The 18,020-nt window shown below is 42.6% G+C and overlaps 1 protein-coding gene across 2 annotated transcripts in view; it reads right to left on the bottom strand.

The window, feature by feature from the left end:
- LOC138959386 (follistatin-related protein 5-like) overlaps nt 1-18,020 on the bottom strand; it is a 105,618-nt gene that overhangs the window by 9,294 nt on the left and 78,304 nt on the right. For both annotated transcript variants that reach the window (XM_070330835.1, XM_070330836.1), the window contains exons 5-16: nt 13,579-13,791; nt 12,225-12,521; nt 11,672-11,914; nt 7,665-7,871; nt 6,996-7,198; nt 6,377-6,494; nt 5,379-5,537; nt 4,751-4,894; nt 3,843-4,129; nt 2,248-2,433; nt 1,873-2,053; nt 1,024-1,218 (exon numbers count right to left, since the gene is read on the bottom strand). In XM_070330835.1, coding sequence (XP_070186936.1) covers nt 1,024-1,218; nt 1,873-2,053; nt 2,248-2,433; nt 3,843-4,129; nt 4,751-4,894; nt 5,379-5,537; nt 6,377-6,494; nt 6,996-7,198; nt 7,665-7,871; nt 11,672-11,914; nt 12,225-12,521; nt 13,579-13,791 — 2,433 coding nt within the window. The remainder of the gene's footprint in view (nt 1-1,023; nt 1,219-1,872; nt 2,054-2,247; nt 2,434-3,842; nt 4,130-4,750; nt 4,895-5,378; nt 5,538-6,376; nt 6,495-6,995; nt 7,199-7,664; nt 7,872-11,671; nt 11,915-12,224; nt 12,522-13,578; nt 13,792-18,020) is intronic.

Raw genomic sequence — 18,020 nt, 5'->3', positions numbered from 1 at the left:
GAGGGAAAGCAAGAAGAAAAAGAAGTCAAGAACATGCTTAACTGCCCCCCAACCACATGTTCGTTTGGGGCAGAATTAGTAACGGACATAACAGTATTACATGCTTAGTCCGAAACAACAAGTAACAATGATCTGGTAGATCCATGACATAAGCCTTGCCATGTTTTATCACTGTCAGCTATGCTGATCAACAAAATGGCGGCCAAACAATAAGTTACTGGAAAAATGTACAAGTCCAAAACGGACACAAATTCAGCAACTGCAACGAAATTCCTGTCAAACTAATGACCAAAAAGGAAAGAGCTTACCAACTAACAAAGCAGAAGGCATGTAAGAAGGTAAAATTAGGTTTACCTCACCATTACATCGGCCTTGCCACATTTTATCGCTGTCAGCCATGCTGAGCAACCAAAAATGGCGGCCAAACAATAAGTTACTGAAAATTTTACAAGTCCAAAAAGTCAGCAACTACAACAACATTCCTGTCAAAATAATGACCAAAAAGGAAAGAGCTCAGCAACTAACGAAGCAGAAGGCAAGTAAGACGGGTAAGTGGCCAGTGGGTGTCAAACAAACACCAAACAGCACAGCCACGAGAGAGCCAAAAAATCAACAACCTTCTCCTCAGAGCTGAAAAAGTCGTATGATCTTGACCACGTGTTGAGGAGCGGTCGTGACGTAGTACACACCAAGGGGAGGTAACTTCCCGGGTCTGTAGTCATTACCATGGCTCCATTTACACTTTTTGTGGTGGGGTTGCTTCCCTTTAAAATTGTTTAAGACGGGTTGCCTTTTCAGACCTTAGCATCCCAGACTGTGTCAATGCTATATGTGATTCGGAGTAAGAATATGTAATTTAAAGAGGGGTTCCACTGTACTAATTTTGCCCATTTCCTCATGAGGTTAAAACTCCTTTGCTCTGCCTTCCACACACATCCCATTGTCAACTCCCCGGCAAACCAGAAGAAACAACAAAATGTCTCCACAAATCTACAAGGCAAGATGAAATATACAAAATCTCACCCTCATTGTTGACACCAGCCACAGACACCTTGCCAGTGAGATCGTCGACAGTGATGACATGACGCGAGTCAGGCGACACATATGGCTTGCCAGACAGCACGGCAGTTGATACGACCGCGTCAGTGATGTAATCCATGACAAGCTGCAGAGTCTGATGGTTGATGGGCGAAACACACTCCACCACAACGTGACCACCTGTGGTTAGATAGAAAGGACTCAAGTCTCAGATTTAGAAACATGGTGACAAAATGTAGTAAAGGCTCAAGTAGTAAATAAGCTGCTATAAATTGATCAATGCGTAGTATAAATTGATCAATGCGTAGTATAAATTGATCAATGCGTAGTACAAATTGATCAATGCATAGTATAAATTGATCAATGCATAGTACAAATTGATCAATGCGTAGTATAAATTGATCAATGTGTAGTATAAATTGATCAATGCGTAGTATAAATTGATCAATGCGTAGTACAAATTGATCAATGCGTAGTATAAATTGATCAATGCGTAGTATAAATTGATCAATGTGTAGTACAAATTGGAAACACATAAAACATCACTTTCCTTGATACGCTCTAACTGTTCCACAGAAAAAATAATTTTTTCTTGTTTAATGACTTCATCATAAATTACCATTATCTTAAAGGAAAAATAAGCAGTACCCCTCTGTTCTGCTTAGAGATCTTTCAGAGCTCCATTCTAAAAATTATACAAGTACCAAGCTTTTTACTCTCATGAAAGCAACTCACATTGCCCGAGAGACATACAGAAAGAATCAAAGAGACAGATACTGACAGATAGAGAGCACTCAAAGAACTGGACATTCAAATTTCGGAGTTACCACTCACCAATAGGAACAAAGGCCAGGGAGTGAGGCACACAGTCGTAGGCGGAGAGGTCAACGGCCTTGACATAGCGCATGTTGTCCAGGTCAAGCTTGGTCAGACCCTGTTGACCGTTGTGTGTGACGTAGCCATAGTCAAAGGAGTGACGCAGGTCATTGTTTGGAGCGATGAACAGAGCCTGGATCTGAAAAACAAATATGGGGTATCTGAAATAGTTGCTGCAATACTGAACAGTTTCTGCACTTGGTGGAGTAGGATACGGAGAAAGACTACAACTATCTGTAGTACAACAGACATTTGATTCAGGCTCACCACATCAGAGGGGCTTCACAGGGCAGGTACATGTACCACTATAGTAATTACCAACTTTCAACTGACCTGGTCAAAGTGGTTGCCTACAGGCTGTGTGTGCACAGCGCGGTGTTGGACGTACTTGCTGGCGTCACGCACGACCACGATGGTCTTAGTGCTCTCGTCCTCCTCCCCATTCCAACACACCACCCACACCTGGTCCAGGTGAGCCACGTAGAACAGCTGCATGGGCTGCTTGTCTGTCGAGATCACCTGGAACACACTCACTCATGATAATACATATATATCTCTGCAGGGCTTCCTAATGACACTTTACCTACCTAGAGGGTCCCAGGTCCTCCATTTATAATTTTTAGAGGGTCCCAAGACCAGGAGGACTTTGGGAAGTCCTGTGAGACCTTCACGAAGTTGTTGTTAGATTTTCTCTGTACATTCACGTCGGTACAGATATTGCAGAACATTTCAGCCACGTGTACCTTCTTGTTCATTCTGTATGGAAACTAGATTACAGTCTTAAAATCAGTACCAATGGTACGCATGGTCAAACAAATTAAGTGCATCCTGAGACACACTTTTTCAGGTTTGGGGGGTTGTTGGACCCCCTTGAAGAATTTCTATGACTTTTAGCGCGTTTATGATACATGCACAGTTTGAGGAGCCCTGTCCATGGATAATGCAGCATGTTTTGTCTTGTCTGAATGTGCTCATTTCCTGAACACGATCATTCAGCAGCAAGAAAGGTGTGTCATTATTACACAGATTATTTATCTACTGGTAAACTACAGGACTAGCATGTGTTCAGGTTTGATTCTGTCTCCAGAAATTTTATACCACTAAACATAATTCTGCAACAGAACATCGCCATGCAGAGGTGGATTAGTCGCAGTAAAATAGATGAACTTTGGAGTAAAATAGATGAACTTATTTGGCAAAAAAATCTGGTGCTATAAAGCTATTATATTCAATAAGAGTGTCATTACTTATTTACTTACTGCCCGTTATGCCAGTTGGCAGGTAGGGCAGCAACAACGGCCCTAGAGTGTTATGTCTCTGTCTATAACTGCATACACAAAGAAATACTTCCAAGGAAGCAACAAAAATTATAATTTCAGCTTTTAAAAAAACATTACAAGGCTAGGTGCCCTAGATCCAGATTTAGATGAACAAACATGAAACCCTCAGTCTTTTTTTTTTTTTTTTTTTTCTTTTTTTTTTCTTTTTTCTTTCTCTTTTTTTTTCTTTTTTTTTTTAAATCTCAGTTGCATGCAGGCTGCTTCAACCCTTTCTTTTTTGCCTTTTTTTGTTTTTTTTGTTTTTTTGTTTTTTTGTTGTTGTTGTTGTTGTTGGCGGGGAGCATCCTTCTTCGTTGATTTTTTTTTTTTTAAGTAATGTTTTTACTATAACATTAACATTACTATATCTAAATGTATTTTAAGCAACTTTTCTATATAACAATTCCCTCTCAAAAATGCATACAATATCCAGAGGGGAGCCATATCTATAAATACCAACACACATTTTGGCTATCACAATCAAATAATTCACATAACTTATTAGTGCCTTGGAACTTTGTGAAGAAACCCTCAGTCTTGGTCTAAACTGCACAGATTTAGTTCTTGGGCTTAGATTAACACATATAAAACCCTCAATCTCAGTCTAACCTGCACAGGGATCCAGTTCTTGGAGGTCTCAATGACCACCACACGGTTCATGGCCGGCTGACTGACATAGAGGAAGCTGTTCTTGACGTTGACCACCTCGCCCCAGCTACAGTCCTCACCCTCCTTGCACAGTCGCAGGGGGCCGTCCAGGTTGTCGGGGATGAACTTGAAGTAGCCGAAATCTCCGTGCACGCTGCGGTGCTTAAGGCAGTCATCAGGGTTGTAGGCTGTGTAGCCCTGGTTGTGGAACACTGCAAACTTGCCTGAGTTGATGCTGGTGAATCCCACTGTGAAAAAAAAATGAAAAGAGTTATTCATACTGTAATACCTGTGGAAGTCATTTATGAAAATAAAAGAGGATGGCAATTCCTGATGTTGACCAGACCAACAACATTTTCTTTTGATGTCAGCTGATTTGGACAATATCAAGAAACCCCTGGACAACGATCCTCTTTTTATTGACAATGTCATACTCGCAACCAAGGTTTTGTTGTCCTTTTCTTGTGACAAATTTTTACCTGTTCTTTATTCTAGTGACTTTCACCCATTCTTTATTTTACTTCTTCTTTTCTTTACTACAATGCCTATTCTGATTTCTGACATGCAGTTGCCCCTTTAATAACCTAAAACAACGATTATTACCTGGCAATCAAAATCTACAAGCTTTCCACCTGATAAAACTACAATGGTGCTTCTCCCCAAGGCAGCAGACCCTAAGAGGTTGACAGTGTGGAGACCAAAGCAGAAAGTTAGAACACTTCTTCTTCTTCTTTGTTCATGGGCTCAAACTCCCCACTTCACTCATGTTTTTTTAACGTGTAATGACCATTTTAACCCCGCCATTTAGGCAGCACGCCGCTTTGGGGGGAAGTAAGCACACAAATCTCAAGAGAAGTATATGTACTTACTGCCCACAGTTCTCTCCTTGTCCCCAATAACGAAAAGGGAGGAGACGTCTTCAGAGGTACCGGCCTGGTTCTTGGCCACGCACTTGTATGCCCCCGTGTCCTTCTGGTAGTCGGCCTTGTACACGATCAGCTGCTCGTTGTTGCCTGCATGGGAAAAGATGAGCAATTTCACCAATGTTCTTAAAATCAGCCAGCCCACATTCCCTGGTCTTGACTTTTCGTTTAACATTGCAAGAGCAAAACAATCAGTCATCGGATCATAAACTGCATTACCTATCTTTTCCTTCTAGAGAGGGTATGAACGGCTCAACTATGTTTCTGAGAACGAATTTGAAAATATCAATGCACTATATGTGCCATTCACAGCTAACGGGGATAAGTGATGATTGACTGCCGTGAGGAAGAGGATACTTCAGAAACATGGGCCGATGATGTATTATAACTTAGAAAAGGGAAAGTTTCAACAAATGAGTGAAAGTGAGCACTTACGCCTACTGATGAAGTAAGCAGCAAATATAACTTCAGGCATAATCTAAACAAAATAAATATACTCATCAGGCTAAAAACCTTTGAAAGTTTACTTGCTGCACAGTCTGAACCCTACAAGTAGCAACCCCCTTCAGCCTACCTTCCAGAGCGTAGTGGTGAGGCTCTGCAGAGAGAGGGACGTTGTTCATCTGCCAGGAGATGGTGGGTTTGGGCACGCCCTCCGCATGACACCGCACCTTCACGTCTGACATGGAGGGCTCAATCTGGGAGTGTGGCGACACCTTCACGATGGGAGGCACTGTCATCAGTTAAACAGACACTGTTACAATGTGTTCTCACACCGAGCAGAATCATTTTTTCTTCCTATTCTGCTTGAGCATTTGACGGTTATGTCACTCATAGTCTAAGCCTGCTTGCGACCCCCCCCCCCCCCTTATTCATTTTCATTGTTATCTTGTGTCATTGCTAGGAAATTGGCAGTAATGAGTCGCACGCACTACCAAGTTGTGTGCCTGTGACGGTATCAGCAGGCATGAAAACTGAAGAAAAAAAAAATACTGAAAACAAAATTCGAAGGCGCATAGCGCCAAGTTTCGCAGGCGCAAAGCGCCAAGACTTCTAGGGGGGTCCAGGGGCATGCCCCCCCGGAAATTTTTTTTTTCAAGGGTGCAATTTGGTGCAATCTGGGGCTATCTGAGCCTTAAAATTGGATTCAAACATGGCCCCAAAACTATTTTACTATAACTATGACTAGGAAAAAAACCACAAAAAACCCCGGAAAAATACGGAAAATAAAAAAAAATACGGTTTATTTTTTTCAAAAATACGGAAAATACGGAGAATTTTCATGCCTGATCAGTCAACTGCACTTACCGCAGAATGACCTAGGTATTTTATGTGCGACGGCGGTGACACAAAAGGTGGGACATGGATACTGCCTCTGTGTCATTACATAAAGTTGAGGAGTGTCTGTCCCAGCCTGGATTGGATCTCGTGACCCAAGGATCACAAGTGCAGTGCTCTAACCCAACTGAGCTACCAGGCTCCCAAGTCATCGTCAACAGGAGACACTCACTCCCATGCACTCTCTCCTTCAATGTTTGTTTTTGTTCTTGTTAAAGCTGTTAATGAACTCACTTTGGACTTTGAGGGAGTGGACCTGCAGCATGGAGGGGTCAGTGGAGTCCTCACAGGAGTAGTTGCCCATGTGGTGCACGCCCATCTTGCTGAAGAACAGGGATCCATCATCCAGCACCTGGTCAACACAAATAATTATGTATCAACTGAACACTGTATTTCCTTTTTTTGAGCCATGTGACATCAGATCGAGGTTCACTAAAACTGATATTTAGGCGGTTGACCAAGAATACAAAAGAGTGCATGTGTGTGTGTGTGGAACATAAGGTATGAAGGATAGAGAGATAGGTTGAATTCAATACCAAACCCATAACCCACCCCTGATATTGGAATTGGAGACATGATACCGAAAAAAACAAGCCCTGATATTTTGACCCTGAAATGATTGCATCACCTGGGATGAACTAAATAATTTCATGAATATGAAAAACAAAACCTGTAAACTTTCCCATAATCAAATGCAGTACATGTACATCTATTTTATCTAACCTTTTGCAGAAGATTTGAATAAGTTTTCATAGAAATATGCTATTTTGTTTATATTTTTTCCACATAGTTTCACAAAATCTTGGAAAATATTCTGCAAGTGATACCAAACAAGAGTTGACAAACAACATACCAGCAGTTCAATCATGGCCAGGTCACGGATGCTGACCCCATGCCTCCTCCACACCACATCGCTGCCCTTGGCTGCCAGGCCACACTTGAGTTCAAGGCCGTTGCCGACGGTTGCCAGTGTGGGAATGATGTGCACAGAAGGTGATGATGATGTCAGCGTCTCTGACCCTAAGCTTTTCTGATTTTCCAGTATATCCAGTTGGTCTGATAAAACAATGAAAATAACAATATGTTATATGAGTGTTTGTCTCTTAATTCACAGAATTTATTGTAACGGGTACAAGTACCACTGGACTGCACTTCACCTTTGTTTTGGATTGAGTTTCATTCTCAATTATTCTTTGACATGGCAGAAGTGTGGTTAAGCCCTTTTGCAGTCTCTCTCTATACTCTTTCTAAAAAAAAACCTTTAAAAAAACGTAACAAAACATAACAAAACAAAACATATGGCTTTTTGATTTGTCAATCTTGACATGATTCCAGCTTGCTTTAGAGTGCACACTAAGAAAAATGGTTTGGGTTACACAGCAAAAAAACGATGCAAGGACTGTATGAATTTTCCTCATCAGAATGTTCCAACAAAAGGTTACAATTCCCACGAGAAAAGCAAAACAAACATGAGAAAAAAAGAAGAAAAAAAAGAAAAAAAAGAGCTTTTTTTATCACTCACTGAAGGCCTGTTCAAACTCATCCAGAGACAAGCGGGCATCAGCGTTGAGGATGTCGTCGTACCAGATGAGGTCAGTCAGCCCACAGACGCTGTTGATGTCGTCAAAGTTCTCGGTCTTCTGTCGAGTCTTCAGCTCTTCGTATGACAGCTGGTAGTCTGTGTTAATGTCCAGGTAGCTGAACATCAGGTTGGTCAGGTATTCACGCTCTGCAATGCACACAGTCAATGTGTATTCTCTCACAATGAGTGATGCAAACAACAAGTGTATACAGCACGTCCTCATCCTATTTAAGAAATCCACGATTTAAGACCTACAGTGGAGTTCGGGTACAACGAATCTCAAGGGAGATACATTTTAGTTCGTTATATCAGTAATTCGCTGTAGAGTTTTCAACCCTAAATGGCCCCAAGACAAGTTTTCCCACTCACCTTCAAATGATCGTCCCATCGATCTTTCCTTGGAGAGTACAATCTCTGCATGTTTTCAACAGCTTCATAATATAATCCATAGAGAGGGATAGTTAAAAATGTTCACTTTACTGTAATTTTAGAAGTAAAATTTAAAAAGTCGTGTAGGCGCGACTTTTTTCCTCCTCGAGTGTATCAAAATACAAAAAAAAATCAAAGAGACCGCCTGAGTACCAGTCAAACAACTTGTGATAATGCATGTTTCAGCTACTAGGTACTACCCTGGCCATGTTTCCTCTCAAGACATCAAAGAGACCGCCCCATAGGTTAAACTCGGTCACTGACCCCGTGCAGGAAGTGTTTCCTCTCTCAGATATGACAGGGGAACCACCTCTCATAGCTAAAACTGGGTCATTGACCCCTGGGAAGAAGGTCAGTGTCAAGGCATCACATTGGACCTGCCTTTGATCTCCCGCACACACAGAGCACACATATTTCCACTCTGTATTTTTCCTTTGATGCGCGGCTTATTTTCATTCTTCCACGTTTGTTACCGGTATACCTTTACTTGTGTTTGTGTATTTTTGTCTTTGGAGAGAATTATTGACATCAGTTCGTTGTAGCCTTGTGACTTTTAGAGACAAAACGGCTCTGGGGCGATGAAAACGTGTTTGTTATAAGGGGGGTTCGTTATGCAAATGAGTTCAAAAGGTTCGTTTTTGCCGGAAAGTAACAAGTAAGAAATAGAAGGCTGTCTGCCGGGAAATCAATGGCAGTTCGTTAAAAGCGGGATTTTGTTATACCCAGGTTCGTTATAGCTGGACTCCACTGTATTTTGTTCGTTAAGTCTGCAAACTGACCTCCATTGTAAGACTCCTGATTTGTTCAGATTTTTTAGGTCTTCAAAAGGGAGGTTCCACTGTATTTGATTAAGGACTCTGTTGAGGGTCACCAGTTTTCATTCATTTGTGTAAAAAGTAAGTCTGTGTGTGTCTGTGTATCTATATCTATATACGGCTTGTGTGTGTCTGTCTGTCCGTCACTTCGCGATGCACGGCCAAAGTTCTCGATGGATCTGCTTCAAATTTGGTGGGCATATTCAGGTAGACCCCGGACACAATCTGGTTGATGAAAATTTTCAACACGTGCTCTAAGCGCGGCGTGGTGAACCGATTTTGGTTTTTCTGTAGATCCATTCCCAGTAACTCTTCCTTATCTTCTCCAGTGTTTTGCGCGTTTATCTCCCTTCCTTCATGTGGCGTCAATCTCGTACGGTATTTGCAAGAATACTGAATGAGAAAGAGCTTCTTCAAAATCTGAAGTTTGATCTTCCGATCACAGCTACGGTGTCATCCTGAACTCAGGTCAAAATGAGTGCGGCTCATTCTCTGAGATAACTGGCGATAGCCGTTGAGCGATGACTGATCAGAATGCTACCGTATGACAAGCAGCTTCAGATATTCCCGTTACTATTTTTAGAAGGTCACTGTCCAGAACGCTTTCCTTGCACCCCTTGTCCTCACTGTAAAAGTGCAAAGGTCAAATCTATCAAGCAGCTTCAGATATTCCCGTTACTATTTTTAGAAGGTCACTGTCCAGAACGCTTTCCTTGCACCCGTTGTCCTCATTGTAAAAGTGCAAAGGTCGAATCAATTTATAGCCACGCGAAAAATCCACTGTCATATATATACGGCTTCTGTCTGTGTGTGTGTGTGTGTGTGTGTGTGTGTGTGTGTGTGTGTGTGTGTGTGTGTGTGTGTGTGTGTGTGTGTGTGTGTGTGTGTGGTGTGGTGTGGTGTGGTGTGGTGTGGTGTGGTGTGGTGTGTGGTGTGGTGTGTGTGTGTGTGTGTGCGTTGCGGTGAACAAATACTCTGTTTGGCGATATGAATTACGAAAATAAACACTTTTTTGTTTGGCTCTACTTCTTCACTTCTTTCACTCCCGCCACTTATACAGCTTCTGTGTGTGTGTGTGTGTGTGTGTGTGTGTGTTGTTGTGTGTGTGTGTGTGTGTGTGTGCGTGTGTGTGTGGTGTGGTGTGGTGTGGTGTGGTGTGGTGTGGTGTGGTGTGGTGTGGTGTGGTGTGTGTGTGTGTGTGTGTGTGTTTGCGTTGCGGTGAACCGCGGTGAATAAATACTCTGTTTCGCGATACGAATTACGAAAATAAACACTTTATTGTTCGGCTCTACTTCTTCACTTCTTTCACTTCCGCCACACAAAAGCAGCGCTTTTCTGCACAGCGCTTTTCTGCACAGGTAGTACATCTAAGTATTGCAATTCGTGTACAAAATCCCTCCCATCTTCAAAATTTTGCCACTAATATATACTACCCCTCCCATCCTAAATATTCTGCATCAAATTTGGTGGGCACATTCAGGTGGACCCCGGGCACTTCTTCTTCTTCTTCTTCTGCGTTCGATGTAAAGGACCCCGGGCACAAACTGGTGGATGAAAATTTTCAACACGTGCTCTAATCCGGCGAACCGCCATGCTGCATACTCTCGCGATTCACCCGGCTTCCCGCCACGCTGCATACTCTCGCGATTCACCCGGCGAAGCCGGGTATTCCTCAAGTAATATATATATATGTGTGTGTGTGTGTGTGTGTGTGTGTGTGTGTGTGTGTGTATGTGCGTGCGTGTGTGTGTGTGTGTGTGCATGCAAGCGTGTGTGTGCATGTCTTCATTTACGCGCATGCTTCTTCATATATATTTGTGCACATGAGTATTCATTTGTATCTGGGGGCGGGGATGTAGCTCAGTCGGTAGCGCGCTGGATTTGTATCCAGTGGGCCGCTGTCAGCGTGAGTTCGTCCCCGCGTTCGGCGAGAGATTTATTTCTCAGAGTCAACTTTGTGTGCAGACTCTCCTCGGTGTCCCAACACCCCCGTGTGTACACGCAAGCCCAAGACCAAGTGCGCACGAAAAAGATCCTGTAATCCATGTCAGAGTTCGGTGGGTTATAGAAACACGAAAATACCCAGCATGCTTCCTCCGAAAGCGGCGTATGGCTGCCTAAATGGCGGGGTAAAAACGGTCATACACGTAAAAGCCGTGGGAGTTTCAGCCCATGAACGAACAAACATTTGTATCTGAGAATAAAAGTTTTCATCTCTGTGTAATAACACGCTATAATTAAATCTATGTGCACTACAGAGATTATGAGGCATGAGCTTTAACTGATGTACTAAAAAAACTTGATATATAAATAATAATAATAATAATAATAATAATAACTGGACATTTTTAAGTGCCTAACCTATGGCTCTAGGCCCTTTACAAAAGAACATATACAAAATAGAACATATAAATGTACACCCTACATAAAACAATTACCCATACAGACAAAAATCACATGTAGATGATGTACAATTCACACTGTATTCATATATGCTAATACTATATATACACACATACCATTAGGTTTCAAATGAAATTTATCACAAATCTGAGACCGCTTAAATATATGTATACACACTTCTCCTCAGAAAACCACTCCAATCATGACCAAGGACACAATCAGAACATAAAACAGAAAAAAACACCCCTTCTATCCATAATTTCACAACAGAATTCAGCCGTGAAGGCTGGCAAAACCTACCTTCCTTGACTTCAAGTTTGCAGTTTGGTTCCTCAAAACGCTTGCAATGGAAGGTCAGCAGCTGTCGCTTGAACTTGGCCAGCTCTTGTTTGGAGCACTCCTTGTAGCTGTCATCCGATTGGTAGTCGTAGTCTTCCTTGGTATTCTGCTTATCTCCCTTGTCATCATTATCTCCCTCCTTGACGTGGTCCCATGGTGACTGGTCCACCTTGTTGTCATCCTGGTCGGTCTTCTTCTTGGATTCTGCAAAGCAATTGGTATGAAATATGAACTGACGCATTATGTTGTTTACAAAATGGAAATGCATGGTCTAAGTATAAATAAACAAAAGAATATACTGAAATCCACTAAGCATTCATTTAAAAAAAAAAACCCAGCAATGTAAGTAACACTCAACATGAGCATGCTATGTACAAATTATCACTTGATCATATGAATCTTTACTGTGTATTCTCCAAAACCACTCTCTTAGTTGCATGTTCATAAGAACAGTAAGCATGCCAAACTGGAGCGAATACAACAAAGTAAGCTGACCATTAGAAAACAAAGTTACCCTTCTTGAGATCCTTGGAGTAGTCGTAGATCTTCTTGGAGTCCACATTCAGTTTCTTGGACTTGCTTTTCAACCACTCATCATCATCCTCATCCTCTTCAGCGCTGTCCTCATCCTCATCTTCATCCTCATCATAGTCATACTCATCATCGTAGTCACTGCTGTCGTAACCCTCCTCGTCCTCCTCGTCTTCATCTTCATCACTATCGTCGTCCTTGGACGGTGTGGAGGTCTGAGGCAGCAGGTGCTCCTTGTAGTCTTCCTTCTGGATCTTCGCCATTGCCTTCACCTTCTCATCTGAAAAAACACCATAGAACACTTTATTATCTCAACGAGGAGAAACTCAGGTGTGGTGTATACAGCATTACAATAAACAACATAAAACGTAAGAACATAAATAAAATATCGAGGCGTAAATAGTCCACTCATAATAGTCAAGATTAGGATGACAATATCAAAACAAATCTCTCTCTCTCTCCCTCTCTCTCTCGCTCCATTCATATCACATTACGTCATCACAAGCAGACGGGCGCGGGCTCGTAGGCGCATGAGAAGTTATCAACAGCATGTCATTGAGTCTCTTTTCTCTGTGGCTGGCATAATCTGTAAGTCATGGGTTGATCCTGCGTTTGGTTTGGTGATTTCACACCGGCCTTCAGGTTTCTCACTTGGATACAATGGACCCCACCCCAACCCCCATTTAAGATTGAACAAATCTGAACAAATCAAAGCAGGTATTCCTAAAATGGAGGTAAATGTACAGGGATGAGAAGTAATAAATGTGAAAAAGCAAGCTCTTATAACGGGCGGACGGGTGCAAACTCTATTCCTTCAGTAGTTGACTACAATCTGGAAGCCGGTTTTAAGATGTACCCTCCTTTCCGAGACAGTTCCCCCCTTTTAAGACCTCAGTTTTTTCAGATTTTCTGTTCATCACCTCTCTTAATCTACCTCCACTTTAATATTCTCGGTTTTTTAAGACCCCAGTTTCTCAGATTTTCTGTTCATCACCTCTCTAAATCTACCTCCACTTTAATATTCTCGGCTTTTTAAGACCCCAGTTTCTCAGATTTTCTGTTCATCACCTCTCTTAATCTACCTCCACTTTAATATTCTCGGCTTTTTAAGACCCCAGTTTCTCAGATTTTCTGTTCATCACCTCTCTTAATCTACCTCCACTTTAATATTCTCGGCTTTTTAAGACCCCAGTTTCTCAGATTTTCTGTTCATCGCCTCTCTTAATCTACCTCCACTTTAATATTCTCGGCTTTTTAAGACCCCCAGTTTCTCAGATTTGTTGAGGTGTGAAAAGGGAGGTGCCACCGTATGGAACTGAGGCGTATGGAAAACTCACGTTTCATGTAACAGTCGCCAACATGGTCGACCTTGATGTGGATGTGTTTGACGCAAGCCGTGCGGTGCAGCTCGCAGTGACTGGGGTACTCTACACCATCGGAGCCGCACACAGGTTTGTGATGTCCCACGCAGCCGTCGTCAGGGAGACAGACGCACATGCCGTCCCGACACATGCGTCCTTTGCGGCACTCCTCATCCACCTTGCAGTAGGCTGTTTGAAAATCAGTGATACAGATACCGGTAAGTTAATGAACCCGGGCTGTTTGATGCACGTTACTGGTGAAAAAATATGGAACGAAAGCAGACACTCATGAATTGTTGAAAAAATGCTCACCATATTAATGACTGTACATAATAAATAATGTATGACTGCAAACAAATCTTAATCTCCTTTTAATTTTGATCCAAGCACCAATATATGCATCTGCTTTTTAATTCCAATTAAATTGTCCCCCCCCCCCCCCCCCAAAAAAAAAAAAAGATCAGTTCTAACTTCAATGCAACAACTGATTCGTTCATTACTTTTGCATAAACTTCTTAGAAGAAAGATCTTTAAAGTGAAAATCTCTTTAGAACAAATTATATAGTCTCTTTATGACAAGCAAATCATGTAGGCTATAGAATCACAGCAAATTTATCAATTTATCTAAAAATTCCAAAATGTCAAATATGCAGATAATTTGATCATGTACAGGGTGACCCAAAAAAAAGAGTACCCAAACAAAACGTCATAAATTGAACAAAAATAAAGCAATCTTCATAAAATTTATTTACACACACAAGTAGCCTCTGCATGACTTGCACAGAAAATTTTAGCGTTCTAGCTTGTCTTTCAGGAAAGTTATGCTCATTCTACAGAACATGCTCCAAAATGGCCTCCGCAGGCAAACTTGAACTCGCCGCGCAAAGTTATCAATCACCCGCACACACTCCTGTTGCGAGATTCCGCGAATGGTTGTTGTGATGGCTCTCTTGAGTTCTGTGATTGTCTGTGGATTGTTCCTGTAGACGTTGTCTTTCAGGAACCCCCAAAGATAGAAATCTGGGGGATTTAAATCGGGGGGAGGCCATTTGGAGCATGTTCTGTAGAATGAGCATAACTTTCCTGAAAGACAAGCTAGAACGCTAAAATTTTCTGTGCAAATCATGCAGAGGCTACTTGTGTGTGTAAATACATTTTATGAAGATTGCTTTATTTTTGTTCAATTTATGATGTTTTGTTTGGGTACTCTTTTTTTTGGGGTCACCCTGTAGTTCACAACACAGCAGCTACACAACACACGAAAACAAATTTTAATACAAATCACTCCACATTTAACATTACAGATAAATCCAACTAAAAAACACCACTGGAATAACTTGATAACAAACAGATGCATGCACCATATTAAAAATCAACAGTAAACATCAGCCTGCATGCAGCTATAAACTAAAAGGAAATCAAAAATTTTAGTAATAAATTTTCATTTGATTAATATACTTACCCAACTCACATATAGCAATTAACCCTAGTTCAGTGCTGGTTATGCTGTACGCGTCCCCTTGGTAACCAAGGGAGACCACTCTAAAAAAGAGAGTGACCTATCCCATAATGCCAGACTAACTACTAGCCTGACTTCCGTATGCGCGCGCATACACCACCATCTTATCATTCCAAAACGAAGCCCAACTCACTTCTTTTTTAGACCCCCATACCACCACAGCGGGGAGGCGGGAGGGAATAAACGATGTGAGTTGGGTAAGTATATTAATCAAATGAAAATTTATTACTAAAATTTTTGATTAAATTACATATCTTACCCAACTCACATATAGCAGATTGCTATCATAGGAGGAGGGTACTCGCCAAATCAATCCACAAGAAACCGCCCTGCAGCCACCAAAAAGGGCCAAGCAGAGTGGGAATCTCGTGGAATTATGATATTAGGACCTGTCCCGCGGCTACCATAACAGATAGCGCGGAACTGTCGCCCCGTCTCAAGACACCTCTGAGGAAGAAGTTTCTAAAAAACCACCTCAGACCGCCAGTAAGCCTACCCCAGTCTTCAGCCTAAATGACCCGACCGGAGGACTGTCAAAGAGGAGGCCCATGCCCTTGCCTCATACGTCCCAGCTACAGAGAGAGGCAAAACTGCCCTAACAACCCCAGACTATGTTTATCAGCAGGTAAAAAACCTGTCTGAACAAACTGGAGAAACACCTTGGTTCAAATTAATTTCACAATATCCTTACACCTTGCTGTGTTAAGTGATATCCTAAAAGATTCTGGCCTCCTGAACCAAGCCAACATCTTGCCAGTATCTAGCCTACAGCAACAATGGCTGGCAGACCGAAAGATCTGAAATGCCGGGCACCAGATACGTCCCGTAGGTAAACATATTAAAAGGCATATCCTGATGTCTAGTAAACGTGTACTATAATAGCGGGTACCTAAAATATCCCGCCATAGAAACTCATGCCTAAATTCTCGCACGTTCAATGAGCTGCGTTAATGACTTATGTAAGTATCTCAGACTTGAGAACAGGTAAAGAAGAGGCCCACACTCTGACTTCTTGAGTCCGTGCTGCCTGAAGAAGGACGACTGATTGCCCCCCCCCCCTTTTCTTGCCACCACTGTAGGCATGCCTAATCAACGTGGCCGACCATCTAGCTAAGGCTGACTTCACCAAGTCAATGCCTCCACGAGAATTGATGGAAATAAATAAAAAAACCCTGTTCTGATGATCTAAACGAATCAGAGCGAGTAAGAAAAATATTCAACTTGAAAAGTTCAAAAGGCTAATAGGGCTCTAGCAGAGCCGAAATAAAGCAAAAAGGATTGAATTGTATTATCAGAGCTGGTTCCTCAGGTTTCTGAATACTCGTCCGAAATTCGAACAAAACCTAAGCACTATAGATCAGTCTTTCTCCAAAGAAAAGTCTATAGCAAAACCCGATAGAAAAACGAACTTACTCCCACTTCCCTAGGAAGTTACCAGAGTAAGTATGACCGCTTCCCGTGTTAAGATTAGTAAGGCTAATTTGCCAGGGATTCAACAAACCAATCTCAAAAGCTCCAAAACTAGGAGCCAAACTCAAGTCGGGACTGGAGATCTGCTTTCAGCCAACCAAAAGGGAGGCTTCCCTAGTCACGCTGGCTACAAAGAGCCCACGAGAAAAAAATTTCCCAGCCTGGCCAGTTCAGTGCAACTGATATCGCGCAACGTCTCACAACAGAGACATGGGAGAAAATTCGGAAAGCCAAAATAGGAGGTTCGCCACCTGCAATGAACGGAGAGAAGTGGAGTTCTTTCCGTTAATATTACGTCCTTTGCTACAAGCCAGTCAATGTGACATGAAAACTAAGACGCTGACCCCTATGGGATCTCTAGACCCAATCCGGAGTTGAGGCAGAAGCCCCTGAGCGTCTCCATGACTCCCGAACAGTAGACACCCGTGTGGCTCAAGTGTAAACAACGGCGCCCTCCCGACAGCCCTAAAGGCCTTAAGGGCTGTCAACCAATGAGAATGGGCCCATAGTGTGCGACCCACAAGCCGCACACAGTAAAATCGAGAGTATAAACCGGGAACGGGGAGACGAACATTTAGCAGAAGGTGATAGTACCATGAGGCAAAAAACTTCTATCAGCGGCACCTCCAACACCACCAGAAGGAGTAGAAGCGCATAGAGAGATAGAGTCCAAACCGTGTGGACCTACTCGGCCAACTGACTTAGAGAGTCTGCCAAGCCATAGAGCCTCTCCGGAAGGTACTTCCCTGCTAAAAAGAACTCGTGGTGGTAACACCACAACCAAATCTCGCATGCCCGATGTGGCCACACTAAGGAGCGAGATGCCCCCCCTTTGCTTAATGAGAAACCAGGCCACAGAGGTGCTGTCTGACTGAAACAACACATGTTATCCCCTGACATTTGTGCCCCCAAAAGTGGAAGAAAACACCAGCACGATCTTCGTAAAAGACCCAAGGAAGGACCCCAATAAAGTGAAAGTCCTAATCCGCCTCCGGCCGCTGTGTAAAACACGAAGGCAGAAAGAAAAGTGAAACCAAGCACTCATACTCCAGTTGACATAACTGTCAATAGTATGACCGAAAACGTGCTAATGTTTGCCCACTGAAATCGACCAGTAAGAAGCCCCGAGGGGATAAAATGGTGGGTATTTGGCAACGTGACAAGCCGGGAAGAAGCTAACAGCAGAAGCTGAGAACAGCCAGCTTAGCGCTTTTCCTTGATAAGACAGACCGAGGGCTTTTCTTTGCTGTGAGCTTCCCTTTGATAGGAAAGAGTCCACTCGCAAAGAAGAGGAAACGAAAGAAAATCCTCACGCAAGGGAGAGATTAACGACTGCCAACCGACCAAAACTGTCGGCCGAGGCCTTCTCCCATGCGAACAGCAAAGCTAAATCCTTTATAAATGTGTCTTCTACAGCCCGGTGAAAATT

Source organism: Littorina saxatilis, linkage group LG2 (genome assembly GCF_037325665.1).
Source record: "Littorina saxatilis isolate snail1 linkage group LG2, US_GU_Lsax_2.0, whole genome shotgun sequence".
Lineage (NCBI taxonomy): Eukaryota > Metazoa > Mollusca > Gastropoda > Littorinimorpha > Littorinidae > Littorina > Littorina saxatilis.
This window is presented reverse-complemented; position numbering and strand designations above follow the sequence as displayed.